Here is a 19,566-nt window from a genome sequence, read left to right on the forward strand (position 1 = left end):
CTATCCTCAGGGGGATTCCTCAAGGCAGCAAGCAACTGGAACGGAGGAGCCAGTGCTGCTTTGCGACCAGACGTGCCTGACCAGGATGCCACAGTCCCACCGTGCCCTGCACCCTGCACTTGAGTAGCTTTGCACATGTGTCGCCTGCTGGGTCCTACAGACAGCTGCGTTTGTTCTTAAGGACACAGCTATGTCCTGAGGAAATCAGGGGAGGTCTCCATACACAACTTCTCTAAACACTACAGAGGACACTTGACCTGTCCCAAATTCTTGAGTGGCTTAATTCAGACTGAGCCACTTTAGCTCTGCTGACAAATCTAAGCAGGTTCAGAAAATTCCTTAACCCCAGGACCCGCAGCGTCCTTGATTAAGCACGACTGTATAAGCTTTAGATCACTCAAAGGGCTTCATTCTTTGGAGGTCAAGCCAGTTACTTACTGTCATATCTGAAGGTGATATTGTGCAGCCCGCTGTTTCTGCTAGCCGGCCCCACTCCCTGTGGGAAAACAGGAAAACATGATGAGGAGTGAAGCCAATTTGCTTTTCCAGCACAGATCCCCATGGAGTCAAAACGTGCCCACAATTGCAGAAACCCAGGGTCATGCCAGTCACTGAGCAGCGCTTCACTCTTTCCATCCACGCCTGCCCCTCTGGCTGCCAAACTCCCCCCAGCCCAGGAGATTCCTAACTGCTGGGCCACAGGGATCATGAGCACTCACTTCCCCTAAGACAATAGGAGCAGGCTGCTCTGTATTGGGGGCTTAAATAATGATTCATTAACAGTAAAATTGGAAGAGAGATGAGTTGCCAGCTGGCGTCCTACCAGTTGGATCCGCTTTGAGGACTGATTGGTTATAAAATTTGTTAACCAGGCACTCTGGTCCAAAAGCTCTATTAAGTCACAACAGATAGGCAATTCCTCAAGTCTAAGGAAACAGGTTTCTCATTCCAAGACCAGGAATGAGTGTGGGAACAAACTGTTACTTTTAATGAGAAAATTCTTCACTGCATCCATACCTTTGCTTGGAATATATAGGGTGGGTCGTAAAAGAAAAAGAAAAAAAGACTTTAAAAGGTCTAACTCTACCTCTTGGTGATGTGGCTGTTAGCCATCTGCACTCTTAACAGCAGGGATAACAACTCCACCAGACTTCCCACTTTAATTACAGCATCCGCAGAGGGAGCCCCGGAATCCTCTTGCTGGCCCCGCCTTTTCCTAACCCGCCACTTATCCATCACAGGAAAGAGCAGCTACAGATCTACCGCCTCTGACTTAACTGTTTCTGAGGTTATCTGAAAATGTGCTATTCAGCATTAATTGAAGAATGCTCCAAAATATGTTAATTCTGAAATGCTAAACGATGGGAAAATATTCTAGCCACACGGCTGAAGTTTCTACTCAACAAGGGGGATGTTGGGGAAACCATATGCTGACAGCCTGGTATGTAATGGGCAATTGTTACACTGAGACAAAAAGTGCAGAACACTTCTGATGGAGCCTGGGGTCTCAGACCACAGCCCCAGCACATCCATATGCTGCAGGCATGCTCACACTGCTTACCCTGAAGCCAGCATGCCTGCTGAAACTGTATCCCTGAGCTCAGATAAACGTGGACCTTGGGAAAGCACAGCTGTGCAGAAAGGGACAGACAGGGACACATATACACACACACCATTCTAGTTAAAGTGAGGAGTGAGCAGTAACAAAATCTAAGCCAACATGGCATACCAGCCCAAGAAACCCTGGGCTGGTCACCCTTCTTCTCCAGCTTTCCTCCTCCCATCCTCCCTTCCCCGACATATACAAGATTCCAGAATTTCTCACCTGAACTGAAACACTTTGGAAAGTGTTGTTACCTTATTAAAAGCCTAAACTCTGCCATAAACACTTACAGACGAGGCCAGACTGTGCAACTACAGGACACTCAACTTCCAGATGGCCAAGACCAGAGCAAGGCGACCAAGCAGGAGGCCAGGAGACAATGCGATCCCCACAACCCCTTCACACCGCCAAACACCCAAACCACACCCTCATAAATGCACTCACCATCGATTAGGAGCCAGACAACATGCCAGGTACAGTGGTGAGCAAAGCAGCCACTGTCCCTGCCTTCAGGAGCAAAGTAACTAGATATGTGGATCACACAAAGGGCACACAGACAAATTTCAAATCATATCCAGCCCTCCAAGCAGTCTCAATGTAGATGTCATATAAGATATGTGTAGGTGGGGGGAAGCCAGCCACAAATAAGCATGTAGTATATGAAATGCCAGAGGCAGCACCTCAGGAAGGGTAAGGATGACCCATATCAGATGCTTCAAAGAGGGAAGGATAACTGAGTTAGAATGGACAGGAAAAGGGAACATCATTAGAGGGAAACAAAAATGCAATCTAGAGGCCAAGGTAAGTATCTCAACCTTTTCATCCTCCAGCTGGATACCAATGGCAAACCACTTCTCTGCAGTAGGTCCGGGGCTCCTCCCCTGAGTTTTTTAAAAGGCAGTTTGCTGACTTTCCCCTGGATATGATGTAAGGAGTACCTTGTGAAGCCAGGAAGAAGCAGCACTTTTCAAAAGGGAAATGCACTCTGTTTAACCGAATGTTCCTTAGTACATAGGACTCTGATGACCAATCACCTTACTTGTAGGACTTCGTCAGCTTTTCCTCTTTTTTTTCCTGTCCTCCCTATATTTCTATTGCAACATGTTTTTAACACAAAATTATTAGGCACTTGCAATGAGCAATGCAGTGTAGAAAGGAGCCCAAGACAGTGAGATGTTCTATATCACTTGTATACACAAGTACCTAAATCCCTCCAAATAAGGTCTCTGTGATGTGTGTGGAGCTGTTCCAAATGAACTGGCCTTGAAGGATGGTGAGGCTTGCACGTAGTGTCCTTCACTCTCACTGAGCATTCCACCTGGACCCTGATGGGCTGGGCACTTAGCCCTGAACTAGACCTGGATCCTGACCAACCTGACCTCAGGAGACTGTGGCTACTAATGTGCAAATCTGCCCTTGTTCCTTTGCTCCAAAGCCCACCACAGGCCTCCTGACCTTCCTAAACCATTCCTGATGTGGCTCTCCTTTCTACCCTCTTCCAAACCCACTGCACTTCAGTGCAGTGTACTGCACTTCAGTGCAGCGCGCTCTTGAGCATTTCCATTTTCCCGGGAAGCCCTTCCCATCACCCTAATCCTGCTCCCCATGGGCTTCCCACCCTACTCCAGCCCCTACCACATTGTGTTGCTGATACATCGGTCTGCCCATATACTCATTTGATGTGAGCATGGTAATTGCACTGGCATGGCATGCTGCCAATGTAGATATGAAATGGTAATTCTGATTCCACAGGAAATCAGATACCAAAAGACCCTGTGACCATCCAAACCTGCATGGAGCTTGGAAGCAAAACATACCATCGCAGGTACCAGCTCTTGCATGCACTCTGAAGACCTCTCACTCTTGGAAGTCACAGAAGGCATGGCTTCTCAGTGCATGCATCAGCCGGCTGGTCCATCAGGCAGTCCTCAGCTCGCACCTGAATAATGCTTCCACTGCTCCAGGGCCCCCGTGGGCTGAGCTACGGTGCCCAGGCTAGCCCACAGAGCACCACTCTTTTCTTTACACTGTGCGCTAGACAGAGTAACAGAACCCCCAGACATGCCCACATCATCATCCCAAAAACCTATAAATGTTTTGTTTATGAAGCAAAAGAAATGCAGATGTTATTCATTTTAAGCATTCTGAGATGATATTACTCTGGATTATACAGGTCAGCTCAAGGCAATCACAAAGGTCCTTACAAAAGGGAGACAGGAAAAGCGGAGTCTGAAGGAGACATGATCATGGAAGCAGGTATGGTNAGGCATGGCTTCTCAGTGCATGCATCAGCCGGCTGGTCCATCAGGCAGTCCTCAGCTCGCACCTGAATAATGCTTCCACTGCTCCAGGGCCCCTGTGGGCTGAGCCCAGGCTAGCCCACAGAGCACCACTCTTTTCTTTACACTGTGCGCTAGACAGAGTAACAGAGCCCCCAGACATGCCCACATCATCATCCCAAAAACCTATAAATGTTTTGTTTATGAAGCAAAAGAAATGCAGATGTTATTCATTTTAAGCATCCTGAGATGATATTACTCTGGATTATACAGGTCAGCTCAAGGCAATCACAAAGGTCCTTACAAAAGGGAGACAGGAAAAGCGGAGTCTGAAGGAGACATGATCATGGAAGCAGGTATGGTAACAGAAGCAGACGGCAGAGAGAAGGAGAAACAGAGAAACACGGATTTAAAGATGCTGTGCTACTGGCTTTGAAGGTGGAGGAAGAAGAGGCTAATCAGCCTACAAATTCGGGCAGCCTCTAGAGGCTGGAAAAGGAAGAAAAAAGGGGGGTGATTCTCCCCTCCAGTCTCCAGGAGGAGCCAGCCCTGCCAACACCTTGATTTCAGCCCCGTAACACTCACTTTGGAATTCTGACTTCAAAAACTTTTAAGATAAAAGCCCCGAGCAGGTGGATCAGTTGGTCGGGCACCGTTCCACAAAATCAAAGGCTGCCATTTTGATTCCTGGTTGGGAAGTATGCCTGCGCTGTGGGTTCAGTCCCAGTTGGGGTGCATACGAGAGGCAACTTATTGATGTTTCCATCTTTTTCCCTCCTTTCCCCTCTCTAAAAATAAATAAAGTCTTTTTAAAAACTTTAAGATAATAAAGCTGTGCTGTTTGTCACTAAATTTGTGGTAAGTTATTACTGCAGCAATTGAAAGCTAATACACACCTATAACCAGCTGCAATACAGATGAAATGGATTTTTTCCCACTCAGACAGTGTTTTCTCCCTCTTACTCCCTCCAAGGAGAGAGAAGAACAATCATCAATGGCCAGTGGCAGTTACCAAAGCAACACCAAGAGCTGACTTCACGCTCAGGAGAGAACACTCCATCTCCTTCTCGTGGTTTCAGGTGCACTACGCATTCAGAGAAACTTCTCTAGTAACAAACTAGGGAAACGATCCCTGAAAGTATAGTGTAATGAAATGGAAATCGATGTCACACACACCATGGGCTGTCATTGTTCCTCTCCTACACACAGCCAACTGATCACTTGTCACTGCACTCCCTCCCACCCTGGCTGCAGGCAGATGTGGAACACTCGTCTCTCTGACCTGCTGCTTGAGATTTTGCCATCTCAGATATAGGCTTCTGTGTGCCAGCCTTGTGCTTGTCTGGGATATAAGTGGTTAATGGAATAGGCTTTGGGAGTTGCACAGATGTGTGTTCAAATCTGTGCAACTTTGCAGCTGTGAGACCTTGAGCAAGCTTCTAAACCTTCCTGGGCCTCATTTCCCTGAGCTACATATAAAGTGTGAATAAAACTTCCTGGACTGGGCTGGTGTGGGGGCTATGTGAGATGACACACTCAGTTTTCTGCACAGCATCTGACACAACACTGACATGGTTATTTCACCACTCCTGCCTGAGAAGATTCCTGCCCTAATATATAACATGAAAGTATCCCCTACGAGAAGATACATGAGGCGGACTGTGGGACACTCACAGGAAGTGGCATCTTCAGGCATGATCTATCTCCAGCACCCAGACCTTGTGGGAGAAGAGGCAGACGAACTAGTGGCAGAAGGCACTGACCACCAAACTAAGGAATGTGTTCCACTAATGGTCTTGGTGGGAACAGGGTGACCCAGTGACTACATTGCTCATAAGTGCTCAAGTTGGACAAGATAGAAAGAGACGGAAGGCAAAAGGCAAAGTGACCACGGCAGCTCCCTACACCCCCACCAATGCTTGCCCCACAGTCCTGGGCCTGGCATGTAGCCAGCCCTTGATAAATATTAGTTGTCTGAATTAACAAACACATGATCCAGCCAGGTAATACATACAGAGAACACAGGGGACCTAGCTTGGTATAACGGGGTGGTTTATAGGCTTAGAATCAAGGCCCACACTAAAAACAGAGATAAAGCAACTCATAATCAGGTCAACAGCTTTGGAAGCTGTCAGGAAACAATTCCAAGCTTTTACTTACCACACCTGTTTTGATATTTAATAAGCTGATGACTAAGAATACTTGTCTGTTACCTGTTATTTAAAAACTATAAATGCCAATGCTGTGGCCGTGGGGTGTCATATCCTTAGTTCATTAACCATCCCCATTTGCTACTCTAATGTCAGCTTTTAATTTGCTCCAGTTCGAGCTTAGAAGCAAGCCCCAGGTGCCTGGAGCTCTGCTATGAACACTGGGGTAGTAAGCAGGGACGGTGGAGGCACCAAATGGGAACATAATGGAGAAAACATCTACTCAGGAAGTGGGGAGGATAACCTTTAAGGGCTCTAAAGGAATAGAATTCAAAAGGCAAAAATCCACACCATGCTCCATCCTTATGGCAAAGAAGCAAAGACCTGGACACAAAGACAGCCCCAGGCAGGATCCCACAGAGCAGCCGGCAGCACCACCAGGGGCCATCACCGGCCAATTCCTGAGGGCCCCCAGGGATTCTGGGCCATCTGAAGATACCAACTTCCCAGAGCAACACTATCGATCCAGCTCCAAAACAGTTTAACTGCCATTTGGAAAAATGCATTTTGAAAAGGACTGTGCTGGTTTATTTATAGTGCCCCCCTCTACCAGTGGAAGGCAGGCCAAACAGTGAGGTTTAAGTAAGACTGCTTTCAAATCAATTAAGAAACTTTCAGAAAGCTGGTAATACTTTAGTGAACTGACTTTGGGTGAAATTTATAGAAAGGCATTTGTCATAAAGAACTGAAGAGGATGTTTTTTTTTTCAGGTACACTGAGTAACTAATTAAAACTAAGACCAATTCCTTATTTTCCATCACATTTCCTCCATCATGAGTTTCCACTGTGTCTATGGGATTAAAAAGACAGACAGCTCTGTGAGGCTTAAAATGAGAAACGGGACAGGAGCTCCTTGCCTATGACCACTGGACATGGTGAGGGCAAGCAGCAGACCATGGGGTCAATTTATTCCATGCAGGTTCAGATGGTTTCATAAACGAAGACAGATCCCACTTACTTCACTTCAAACCGTTAACTTAAAAAAAAAAGTCCACAAAGGCAGAGAAGCCCCAGGTGATGATGCAAGCCAAGGAGAACGCTGGCAAACCCAAAACACGAGGAGAATAAATCACAAAGCCAGCTTGCGCCTGGATCTATTCAGGAAACTTGCTCCACATTCCGGGGGCTGCTCTTCTCACTCCCCATGTACATGCAACCAGCGTCAGAAACGAGGATGCCAGCCAGCTGTCTGATGTGGGGAGGCGAGGTCTTGGACGTCTGGTGGGGACACACAACCTCTGGGGGACTGCCGGTGTGTTCCCACCAGCAATTACCACGTCAGCCCAAAAAGACCCGGAGATCTTAAGCTAATTAGAGAGATTTGCTCAAGGAGGTAGGAAATCACTGCTCCAAAGCAGGGCCTGTGCACCAGACCAAAGCCGTAATCATGATTCATCTCTGACATGTTGCTAATCAGCACACACATGTTCCTAATTTCATGCTCCCCAAAGGAAAGCTGAAGGGACAATTGTTCCTGAGCGCTAGCATGGAGCCAACCTACGCCAAGTTACCATGTGTCCTCCTTATCAGACTGAGTTTTCATCTAAGCCTCTTTTCTCTAGCCCACCCCACCGAGGAAATGCACTCACAACAATAACGATGTGGTAAAGGCATTTATGACTTGTTTCTCACAGAGCGACTTTTTTCCTTTATTGTTTTAGTTGATAACTAATTGACAGATAACATTATATAAGTTTAAGGTATACAATGTTTGATACATTTATATATTACAAAATGATAGCAACTTTTCTAAATGGTGGTGGCCTAAATGGAATTCAGTATATTTTAAAATGCCCTTCCCTGTGCAACTTGATGATTTTTATTTGCTTTGCCACAGGAACATGCACATGAAGTTAAAGTCCAGAGATACACACACGGACTTTTCCCCTGTGTTTAAAAACAAAAGAAAGCCCTGCAGCCTCCCCAGTTTCCACAGAGCAAAAGCCCTAGTGCTTTGTCCAATAGTCTGTGAAGAATCTGGGCTGTGTGTTCTCTCCCGTGGCTGAGACTCACAAGCAGACAGGATTGTTCCACTCTTCCAATCCCCAAAACGTTAAAAGCAAGCTATAAAACATGCCTCTGGATGGAGAGCCAGACCTTTCCCCTCGGCTGCACACACCACTCCCATCCACTCAAATGAGAACCGCATGTTAGAGAACTGGCATCTTGAAGGTAACAGTCAACCGATCTGTAGTTTCAAAAGCACACACAGACAACTCACAGACAGATTAACTGGCTTTCTGTAAATACTGGGTGGGAAGAGAACAACCAACCAGCGAAACACTCACTCTCCCAGAAAAACAGCTCTCTGCTCCTCCCGCTTTGCTGGTAAAAGTAGTTACAAAGACTTCACTCCAGAAGCCCGAGAAAGTATCTCCCTGCAAGGGCAAAATAGTGATTAGACAGCAGAGGAAAACTGAAAGCTATAAACATGATTGTTACGCCTAAGCTCAGAGGAAATGTTCAGATCAAAACAAAATTACTAATAAAAAGCCTTAGGACCACACAGAGAGTGTGCACTGAATTGTGCTGACTTCAAATACCGTTTCCGAGGCCCGGGGATGGAGTCTCCAAATACTGTATCACATCTGGAATTCTGCTTTTACAGCACAAATGCCTGCAGAAATGGGGGATTGTGACGTTGCCATGGGGACCCAGCCGCCTCCAGCCAGGCAGGTCTCCAGTGTGCCCTACACATGTGCTTCCTTCAAGGTGGATTTCACATATTTTGAAATTATGGAAGTCCGCCCTTTTAGGTTTTAATGCTAATCGAAACATCACAGGCTATGCTAGAAAGCAAGGCGACTCCTTCTGTCAGCCTGTTATTGCTGTCCACATGGTGGTCTTGTACAGAAAAGTCTCCTTAAAATAACAGTGGGAAGCAGCAAGTCAACATTAGACCCCTTTTCAAAAGTTATTTGTGGTTCACCCCCCTTCCTCTAGGAGGGAAACAGGCTTCAGGCATCCTTTTTAAACTCTCTTGTTCTCTGGCTGCAAAAATCCGAGTGAATCCACCTGTGCACAAAGGCGCCTCCCACTGCCCATCTACGGGAGGCTCCAGGCTCCACAGTTGCCAGAAATGAGCCACTGTTGTCATCCTGACAAGGGTAGCAGTCAAGGCAGGGGGTCTTCACTTGTAGCTGTATGACCCTGTTGTTGTGAGGGAGAAAGGGTTCCTAAATCCTACAGGTACTCCTGTGAGAAACATTCTTTATCCAATTCCCCCCCCCAGAAACATCTCTTACATAACTTGGGGGTTGGGGGCATTCTCAGGGCTCCCCAAGGTCACTGAGGGCTTCACAGGTCCCAGGTCCAAAGCCACGTTTAGACATGAAGAATCCAGAGACCCCCCCTTTGTAATGACAGAGTGCATCTGGACTTCCCTAGGGCACAACCCTTCCAACAGACCCCTCCCAGGTGGGAATTCAGATACACACAGCTGAAGGTAACTCCCCTTTGGTGCCAGCAGGTGTCCCCCATCACTCCTCATCCTGCCAGAGTCCTAACTCCCCCTAAGGCCCCAGCTGGCTCAAAATAGTGATTAAGACCCTCACCACTCTTTTCCCCAGGCACACTCTCCCATCACTTCTGACTCGAATGTTCCAAGCTCAAGGAACAGTGGCCCTTCTCATATGTTATCTGCCTCTCTACATGGCTTCGCTGTTCCCAGAAAACTTCCTGGGGAAGGAAGGAAGGAATCAGCCCAACCAGAGGTGAGTGACAGTCACCAAGCCCCGTAGGCAAATGAAGAGGGATCAGGCCTCCAGGTTTTCAGCCAGGCCCTGGCTCAGTGTGGCCTCCTGATTGAACAATTTCTACCTAGTCCCATAGATACCACATCTCCAAACGCCCCTCTGCGATGTGGCCACGTTTGTGAATGTGTATCTATGTCTGTGCAAGTGCGCACTCTCACACACACACACACACTCTCTCTCTCTCTCTCTCTCTCTCTCATGCGCCAGGAAGTCAGCCGCTCCAGCTCCAGGTGTTAACACTTAGCGCATCCTGCCCAGCCCCCGCCAGATTGAGGCTGGCCGCCTGGGAGCCGGACACAGCAATTAGGCCCTTCCCAGGCCAGGAGCCTTTGTCCCCTCACTAACATCATTAGTGTCTGACTTCCTGCGCACAACGAGGCCTCCTGGGGGGCAATCGCCAGCTGACCGGGGCAAGGCATTAGACTTCCTTTGTCAAAGACCCTCAAATGTTAACAAGCATGTGAACAAGCTTCTCCTCCCCTGCTCCCCTCCTCAGCCACTCCTCCAGCCCACCAAACACTCAAGGGACGATCCTCAACAGTCTTGGTTCTCCCAAACTTCTGGGAATCTGAGTTACTTGAGAGAAGTACCGAGTCTCCAAGTCAACAACTTCCTAGAGTCATTCCCCTAAGAACATAAGCCACGCCCACTCACTGAGAGCCTGCTGGTCACTGCGGGTGTCATTCATCCAGCATTAATGAGGGCAAAAATGAACAAAAGTGAAGATGCTCAGACAACAAGAGTCTCAGGCTGTGCCCCACCCAGCCCCGTGCCCCGAGTAAGCACAGGCATCCCATTCACTGTGTTCATGGGCTAAAGTGCAAGACATAAGGACGCGCTGAAGGTCTGAATAACACCCTGAGTCTTTCAAACATTGATCAGCCCTGCAAGTGGGGAGGGTGTGAACTGCAACATAGCTGCAACCCTGTCACCAATCCTCCGTCAACAGAACTGTCACCACCAGGGTCACAATCGCTGAGACCCTCTCTTTTACTTAGCATCCCTCCCAACAGAGGGTCTCAGCTATTTGGGGGGGAGGAGAATGCAGGGAGGGGCACAGACCTCTCTTGAGAATTTGGTGAGAACTAGAGCACACACTCAAGTTTGCACAGAGCCATTTCAGGGCCCCTGAAATCCATCCAGGCCCCTGACCCGCCTGTCTTATGGATAGCTGGGTGGCTTAAGAGCACATCTGGAGAGAGACATTAATGGTTCAGTGATCTGAGAGAAACTCTGACAAAAACAAAATTTAAATGGTGAAGCGAGGTAGCTGGAAGCAAAATCTGTTATAAACAGAACCCTACATAAATGCCTCAACTTATAGGTTATGTTTGTTACAACCCAGTAATGAACATTTTGTCCAAGATGCTGGGACTCATGAACTTTACAAAGCGGCGACATAAAAGGCAACTACTTCTTCTGTTAGGCACGTGAGTTCATTAAGAGCGACTAGGCTATCACTTTTTAGATCCCAGGTGACAAATGTCACATCTGCAGTCAATATCACTGAACTAAGTTTAAAAAATAAACGACAACTTGGAAAATTCTTATTCCTTTTCTTCCACCCTTAAATGGGAGGGGACAAAGAGCGAACAGGAGACAGGGAGAACAGCTGGTTTCCCCTCCTGCTCAACAACCGTCTCTGCGGTCTGCGGTGTTCGTGGCCTGTGCAAAATGAGGTTAGGTTTTGGATGCGTTGCAAAAACACCTGCCCAAGAGCCACTATGGGGGGTAGTCTGACTCCAGTTTTCCAAAAGGAAGAGTAAGCTACGGCTTTGATTTCTCCAGACATACCTAAACTCGCTTCAAGCTTCAAAAATAAAATGTTGGTAGACAGAGAAAGGACACCATTGCTTCCAGGATGCCAAGTCCCTCACAAGTTTATTTTTATGAACCTCACAACTTTCAAAGAGTAAATCATTTCAACTTCACTAATGGTTCTGATTTTTCACCATTTGCCAAACTGGTGTTAAAATCGCAGGCAATCAGAAGGATATATTCAAGCGCTAATGGTCCCTGCAACTTTAGGCCTCCCCACTTCTTGGATGGACGCCAGCAGTCTGCCCTTAAACCAAAGTAATAAATCTAGAAGACTCCTTTTTCCTAATTTCCTGATGATACCACATGGAATTCGCATTAAAACGCACATCCATGCAAACACACACACACAATAACATACCAATTAAATCATTGTGTGATTCAGGCCAGGAAGTAATTGTGTTTACCAAGAAGTATTCAGCTTTGTTTTAATTTCCTTGAACAGCTAAAATGCCATTTATTCTGTGAAGGAGGGCAGAGAATGATGTAAAAGCAAAATATCGCTGCTTTGGTCAATTTCAGATTTAGGTAAACGTTCCTTGTGGGTGAGGGAGGCAGTGAGGAGTTCCGGGAACAAATGTCTCCTGACATGACTGGAATAGAGAGTTAAATTAGAAAGCAGATTTGCATGAGGCGAACAAGGCAAACTTAACAGCAGGCAGGAGTGTACTTCCTCCCTGAGAAATTGTCTTCATTGGGTTCCTGCTCCTTTCCGATGGGGCTGAGGCAAGGTTATGGCACCCATAACCTTCTAGGCCAGGTAACAGGAGACATCAATGTAACTGTCCTTTTCATGAGGCTTCCCATGAAGAAATGTTTACAAAGTGGTCAAAGCATTACCATAGAAATAAATGAAGCCTATAATGTTTTCTCATGAAGTAAGGTTGAAACAGAGATTTACCAGAAAAGAGTAAAATGGTGACTAAGTACTTTAAAAAAAAAACAAAATAAGAGAGGTCCAAAGCATTCTGGTTAAAAAGATTTCAAACCAAGCCCTACCAGGTGTGCCTCAGTAGATTGAGCACTGGACTGCAAAGCAAAGGGTCATTAGTTCGATTCCCAGTCAGGGTACATGCCTAGGTTGTGGGCCAGGTCCTCAGTGTGGGGCACATGAAAGGTAACCACACATTGATGTTTCTCTTCCTCTCTTTTCCCTCCCTTCCCCTCTGTCTAAAACCAAATACATAAAATCTTTTTAAAAATACTTTTAAAAATTCTTTAAAAAAACCAAGACTGAGGAGCTGGGTTGACATGAGGCCAGGTGGTCAGGGCAGCAGCACTGTTTTGTGGGCCACAGAGCCACTGCATTCACAGGTCACTGACGAGGAAAAGCCTCAGACAGGCAAGGCCAATCCCCAGTCGGGGACCTGGCCCACAACCTAGGCAGGTGCCCTGACTGGGAATCGAACTGGCAACCTTTTGGTTTGCAGGACAACACCCAACCCACTGAGCCACACCAGTCAGGGTGGGCTTTTTTATTTTTATAAACATAACAAACTTAAGGCAAAGGAAAGGCAAGAAGTAATAGTGGGCAAAAGAAAAAGAACACATGAAGAGGCAAGTACAGGAAGCAGCCTTGGGTGGGGAAAAACAATTCTCTTCAATTCAAGGAAGACAGGACATGTGGTATAAATGATGCCGAGATGGGGGGATGAGATGGTGGGAAGATGGGGGTCCAGTCTGCTGTCACTTCCCTGGTGAAGTGTGAGGTGACATCATCTAAGGTCAAGAGGGAAAAAGGGAGAATCACCCATCTGCAGAGGGAGGGACAAATGTGAAATCTTCAAGCCAAAAAGTAAACTTATAGAGAAGTGTCTTCAGAAGTTTGTCCATCTGTGGTCCTGACTATAAATGGAAACCATGCGATCTGGTCACTAGTTTTTCTTCAGGGAAGTTCAGCTCTCCTGATGTTGACAAAGTAGGGGAAGGGGGTTCAATCCAAGGTGGAGAGAAGGTCAATGGTGGTAGAACTGTAAGAGAATGCTCAACAGACAGTAGAGTCCAAGCTGGGGACAAGGGATGAGGGCAGTGAGCACAGCGAGCAGCAGACACTGCTGAGGTCGGTACTTCCACTGCTGGGGAGGACTAATGAGGACCAGAGAAACCGCTGAATGGATGCATAAGAATCAGTGGCTCTAACACAGAGGCTGACAAAATTTTCTGTGGAAGGCCAGATGATGTCTTAGGCTTAATGTTCATTCAGTCTCTGTGACCATTATTCTACTGTGGGTCATAGTTTTCTGAGCTCAAGGATAAGAAGGCAAAAGTCAGAGACCGGATGACTGAAACCAACACACGGTGCAGAAAAAGAAGGTTTACAGTTGTTCATATGGAAAATACAACAATTAATAGGTGAACAATAATATAAGAATAAACTCCATGTTTCACATACTCACAACTGGAAGGCTGCTTTTGCCCTGCCTGTACCGTTGCTGTGGTCAGTCATGAGTGGTAACAAGGACTAGGGCAGTACCAGCCAAAGTGTGCTAGGCATTTGCTACCAAGGAGATACAAACAAAGAGTAAGAGGAAGCATTCAGAAACTTTTATAGCAAGTTGAAATAGTAATTTTATGTCTGTTCAATCTAATTATTAAAAACAAACCTTATATTCTGAAAACAATTGAGAACAAATTTCAGAACAAAAATATGAAAGCCTTCCCTCATCAGCAATAGTACATTATACACTTCAAAATGAAGAGACTAGTCCTTAAATGCTCTCATCACAGAAATGAAATGATAATTATGGACATTACGGGGCACTGGCTAAAGCTATGGTGGTCATTACACTGTAGTATATAAATGTATCAAATCAGCATGCAGTATACCTCAAACCTGCATATACAATGTTGTATGTCAATTATATCTCAATTTAAAAAAGAGAAAAATCTCCCTAAGCCTTCTTCCCTTCCCATCATTTGAAGGCTCTTCCAAACCGTCCCTGCTGCATGCATCACATGGACTATGAGTTGACCTAACTTAGGTCCTAATATACCAAACATGAGTTCTGATAAATCTCTTCCAGCTAATACAGTTCCTTTCAGGAGGGCTGTATGGGACCAACGGGTAAAGAGCAAAAGACCCTAATGAGGTGAGAACTAGGACCATTGGGCTAGATTCTAAGGGTCCAGCAAGCTCTAATTAGCCATAATTTCTATCATTAAAAAGTAGTACAGCAGGCCCTATCACCTGCTCTGAAGCAGGTGTGCACGTGGAGAACGCAACAGGACAGAGGTACCGGAAGGTTTCTCCGTGCACAGTGCACACGTGTGGATATTTTGGGAGGTTGCTGGCTGATCGAAGTGTCCTAAATGCTATTCTGTAGGAAAACAATGTTACTATAATGTATCCTACATTGTCTTTTAAATTATACAAACGTAGGGGATTTTATGATTAATTGGTTGGTTTCATGTGGAAAAAAACAGAACTGTGTGAAATTAAAAGGGAAACTGGCAAATCTGGGCTGCCCACATCTTCGTCCTGCATGGCGATCACATGCAGCCTCATGGGGACCTCAGAGTTCCACCTCTTCAGAATCGGGGTGGCTGAGAGGAGAAGCTGGGGAGATAAAACAATTTGCTAAAAACTGTACATTTCATTTTGTGATTAGAACTACAATACACATGCAGCCTGGGTATTGAAGGAGAAGGAATGATGTCACTTCAAAACCTTAGCTTGATCTAAACGCAGTATTTAACTGCACCCTGAGGTTCTCTCCCCATTTATTTGTGGAAAACCTCAGCTTCTGCCCCAGAATTTATCAACAGATGTCTCAAGGGCTAGAAATATGCTTTACAATGGGATGGCCATTTGAGTGATTGAGAGCAAGGCTGCTCCAGCAGTTTACAATTTGGTGCGGAAAACAAAGCTAAAAGACATAAAATTAGAGTTTATAACATTATATTTTACAGAGTGAATGTGCTAAATTATTCAGTTGAGCTCCAAGTGAAATAGGATTTCAGAGAAAGGGCTGTAAACAGAGGAAGGCTCACCAAATGAGAAGTGTCTTCACATTAGAGGCAGGTCACTAGCTGGACCACAGAGTAAGTCCAGTGGTGAGGCAGGGAGGAGCAGACCATTTTAAGCAGATACAAACTCAGAGAACACCTGTTATCAACTACACCACCCACATGCTAAGCATTCAATAAACGGCTGCTACTCCTCGTGATGATTCAGAGCCTTCCTCATCACCCAGAACAGACACTTCTGGCAATCCTGAAGTAACTGACCCAACACCCTCATCCCTTCCATGTTAAACAGCCCCACCTGGCCTGAAAGCACGAGCATCACAGGGATGGGATGGAAAGTGGGCTCAGTTTTGCATATGGTGCACCTTGGAGTCGGGCAAGACCTAAACAAAGTGGTCCTTACAGATGTGGGCACAAGCTCGGTTTGGCAGGCAGGAGTTTAGGGAAGCATCTCTGAACCAGGCCAAGGTGGCAATGGGTCAGGCTGAGGGTGAGGAGAAAAGAAAGAGGCAATAAAACAGCAGCTTCAAAGGATGAACCAAAAGGGCCAGAGAGTTGAATCAAAGGAATGAGTCAGTCGGCAGGGCCTGCACACTGGAGGTGCCAAGAATAAAACAGAAAAGATGGGCGCTGGGCTCTCATTGCTCACCACCCCCTTATTTTCAAGATGGGCCTGATTTCCTGCCCCTGAACACAGATGGGAGGCATTTAGGAAAGAGAAAGGGGTGATATGATCACCATTCTCTTCCAATTTTTTTCTTGTCTTCTCTTTATGACAAAAGAATGTCACCAACTTTTGGTATTAGTACCACAGAGGCCCAAAGGGGACATCTCCATATGCATCTCTCTAATCTTCCCCAGTCGCTCCTGAAAGTCACCTTGACTTTCCTATTGACACTTAGGGTAAACCAGCACCATGCTCTCAGGTAGAGCTCCAAAATACTAAAGAGAGAAAGAACACCCAGAAACAAAGGCCCATTGTTAGCTTTTACCAAGTCTTCATCAAAATTCCTAAAGATCAGAATCACTAAATACAATCTTTAAAATCTGACACTGGCACAAAAGGACAGATACTGTAGGATTCCTCTCACACGAGGCATGTGGTATCATCAAATTCACAGAGACAGACAATTGGACAGAGGGGTTGGGAGTGGGCAGGGGAGGGAAGAATGGGGAGTCACTATTTAATGAGTACAGAGATCCAGTTTAGGAAGACAAAGTTCCAGAGATGGATGATGGCGTTAGTTGCACAACAATGTGAATGTACTTAATGCCACCGAAGTGAACACTTACAAAGAGTCAAAATGTGGTATGTAAATTTTATATACATTTTACCACAATAAAAACCCCCACAGATTTTGAGCAGAAAAATAACAGCAATGAAACAATGTTGAGGCCATGTTTGCAGGAAGAGTAAGGAAGGTGGACAACCTTTGCAGAAAGCTACAACTACAGGCACAACTACAGGTGTCCAGACGCGAGGTGATAAGGGTGGTGGGAAGCTGATGAAAGGACTTCTTTGAAAGGCATTTTTAAGAAAAAATTGCAGGACTCTGTGACAAATGTGATACAGAAGTGATGATGGAATGTTCAAAGGTGACTTCAGGGCCCCTATTTTGGGAATCTGGAAGACTCGTGATTTTAAAGCAATAAAGAAAACACTGGGGAAGGAGAATCTTCTCTTTTTTAAGGGGGAAAAACAGTGAACGTGAAGTGACTACAGGCTATCTTCTAATGACATTTGGGGGGGGTGATGTAGATTAGAAGGCAGGAAGTCATGCGTGAAGTCACACTACAGAACCTTAAGGACAGATGGGCTCATTAATAGGAGGAATAAAAAGGAACAGAGGACCGGGAACTGGTTTTTGTGAGACTTACCAAAGCTGGGGCACGTGAGGAGAAAAAGACAGAAAAAGTAAGGCTGGCAAAGCAGAAGAGGAACCAGAGATGGCCTTTAGACAAAGAAAAATGAAGTAAAATTAAAATAAAGAATATCAACAGGTTACATGTAGAAGAATGTCAAGATGGATATCTTCAACACAAAACCTACCTTTCTGATTATACAAATCCCTAAGCAAATAATCACACAATAGGTCCTCCATGTAAATTCCCAAGTCCTTGGCTGCTATTCAGACTCATTCCTGGTTTCCTATAAACATAGGAAGCATATTATAAGAACTGTCTAAATAAAATCTTTTCATATGTTTGAAAATTTAGAGAGATAACAAGGGACAGTGGCGCTGGAAAAGGCTCTGAACGACTTCAGTTAACCATTAGGGCTCAGTGTGCACATACCGCACTGCACATACAGCAATTTGAAGGCAAAGCTACCATCAGGCCTCAACACCTTGCCAAGACAGCCCTCCAATCTCCCACATCACGGAGAAGAACAAGGGGACACAGGCCACGATGCTCCCCAATTCAGCTCAGTGCTTCACAGTTAGAGCCACCGTTAAATTAGCAAAACCTTTTTGCAGTTTTGGAAACGATGCTATCTGAAAATTGTAAAGGCAGCCATCATTGAACCGATAAACTAACTACTAGTTCTAAATCAGGTCATTTTTTTAAACAAATACTCCTAACTAATTTGTCTAATAACCAACAAGTTCCCAGAACGCAAAGAAAAATAAAAGTTCAAAAAAGATAAGCTAGAACATTATGGTATGACTCCAAGTTGTCCAGTTAAATTTCAGTATAGGCAAATCTTGTTTGTGTCCAAAGCTCATGAAAACTGTGACTTTTTGCACAAGGCACAACTACAAATACTAACTCTCACACCATCCTGTCTTGGACACTATTCAACACTTGCAGGCTATTTGACAGCTGCACATCCATGGCACTGACAGGCTAGTGAATCAACCTTGGCTTTGCCGCTAGCAACTTTCTTCCCCCAAAGTAGGGGAATAAATAAAGCTGAAATGTGATCATTTCTGAAATCTGATTCATCTCTGAGAAGGGGCCTACAGGAACATTACACCTCTTTAGTTTATTTCCAGACACCCAGCACAGCTCTAGAGGAAGGCGTATTCCAGGAAGCAGTAACTACTACCCTGATGAAACGCTTACGGCTAATGAACATTTACTGGGTAGTAACAGAGCTATGGCCCTCATAACTTAATCACACTTCGCTCATGTCTTCCTGGAGATAATACTTCAATTCATGAACGCAGTATCTAAGGGCATAAAAAAGAACTGCGCAATCACCACTTTAAAACAATCACATCATCTCACAAGTTCCCCAATGTAGCAAATGCCTCTTTATCTCATCTTTCAAAGTTTGACACTCTTTTTAAATTCTCCGCATAATAGAACTCCATTCCAACATCCTACTAGACTGATATTAATGAAAGATTAACCTCATTTTCTTAACAACAATAAGCTCCTAGAAGTACACTAATCTGATAAGAGAAATACGGGTTCCATTACACACCTTTGGGCTCTCAGATCTGGAAATACTGTGATCTGACTGTATCTACTAAGAGGGTGTGGATGGGGGAAAGAGCAGACCAGAAAGACCAGGGCTGTGAGCATCCTGCTCCAACACTTACAGCCAAGGGAGCAGAAGGTAGTTTCTAAAGGGACACTCGAAGCTTTACTCCTCCCTTCCCCACCCCACCAAAACCACCATAAACTTTTAGCACCTCTCAAAGGCTTCAGGAGAGTAATAAAGGAGAATGTGTAGGCCTAGCCAAGGACCTTCGAATCAGTGCAATTTCTTTCTTTACAGTTTTATTAAAATATGCAAGCACAGTACTTATAAACAAAGGAGTCATTTCAGTTTTTGCTTGGAAAAATGGGAGCCAATACATTCCTTCTGGGAATTCAGGGTAAGAGCTTTACAAAAACAGTGTCCAGATGTGCTTAAAAATTCAGTGTGTTCTTTCCTTTGGGAAAGATCGGAGGGAGAAACAAAGGGCGAGAGAGACATTTTATTA

The 19,566-nt window shown here is 45.4% G+C and overlaps 1 protein-coding gene and 1 non-coding gene across 3 annotated transcripts in view; both read right to left on the reverse strand.

The window, feature by feature from the left end:
• Nucleotides 1-19,566, reverse strand: part of IL17RD (interleukin 17 receptor D) — a 63,877-nt gene that overhangs the window by 22,986 nt on the left and 21,325 nt on the right. For both annotated transcript variants that reach the window (XM_037040721.1, XM_037040720.1), the window contains exon 2: nucleotides 439-496. In XM_037040721.1, coding sequence (XP_036896616.1) covers nucleotides 439-496 — 58 coding nt within the window. The remainder of the gene's footprint in view (nucleotides 1-438; nucleotides 497-19,566) is intronic.
• On the reverse strand, nucleotides 4,816-5,030 carry LOC118983716 (small nucleolar RNA U3). Its single transcript, XR_005065776.1, has one exon. It is a non-coding gene; the product is annotated as a small nucleolar RNA U3 (small nucleolar RNA).

Source organism: Sturnira hondurensis, unplaced genomic scaffold (assembly GCF_014824575.4).
Source record: "Sturnira hondurensis isolate 20B ecotype Veracruz unplaced genomic scaffold, ASM1482457v3 Scaffold0002840, whole genome shotgun sequence".
In the NCBI taxonomy this organism is placed as follows: domain Eukaryota; kingdom Metazoa; phylum Chordata; class Mammalia; order Chiroptera; family Phyllostomidae; genus Sturnira; species Sturnira hondurensis.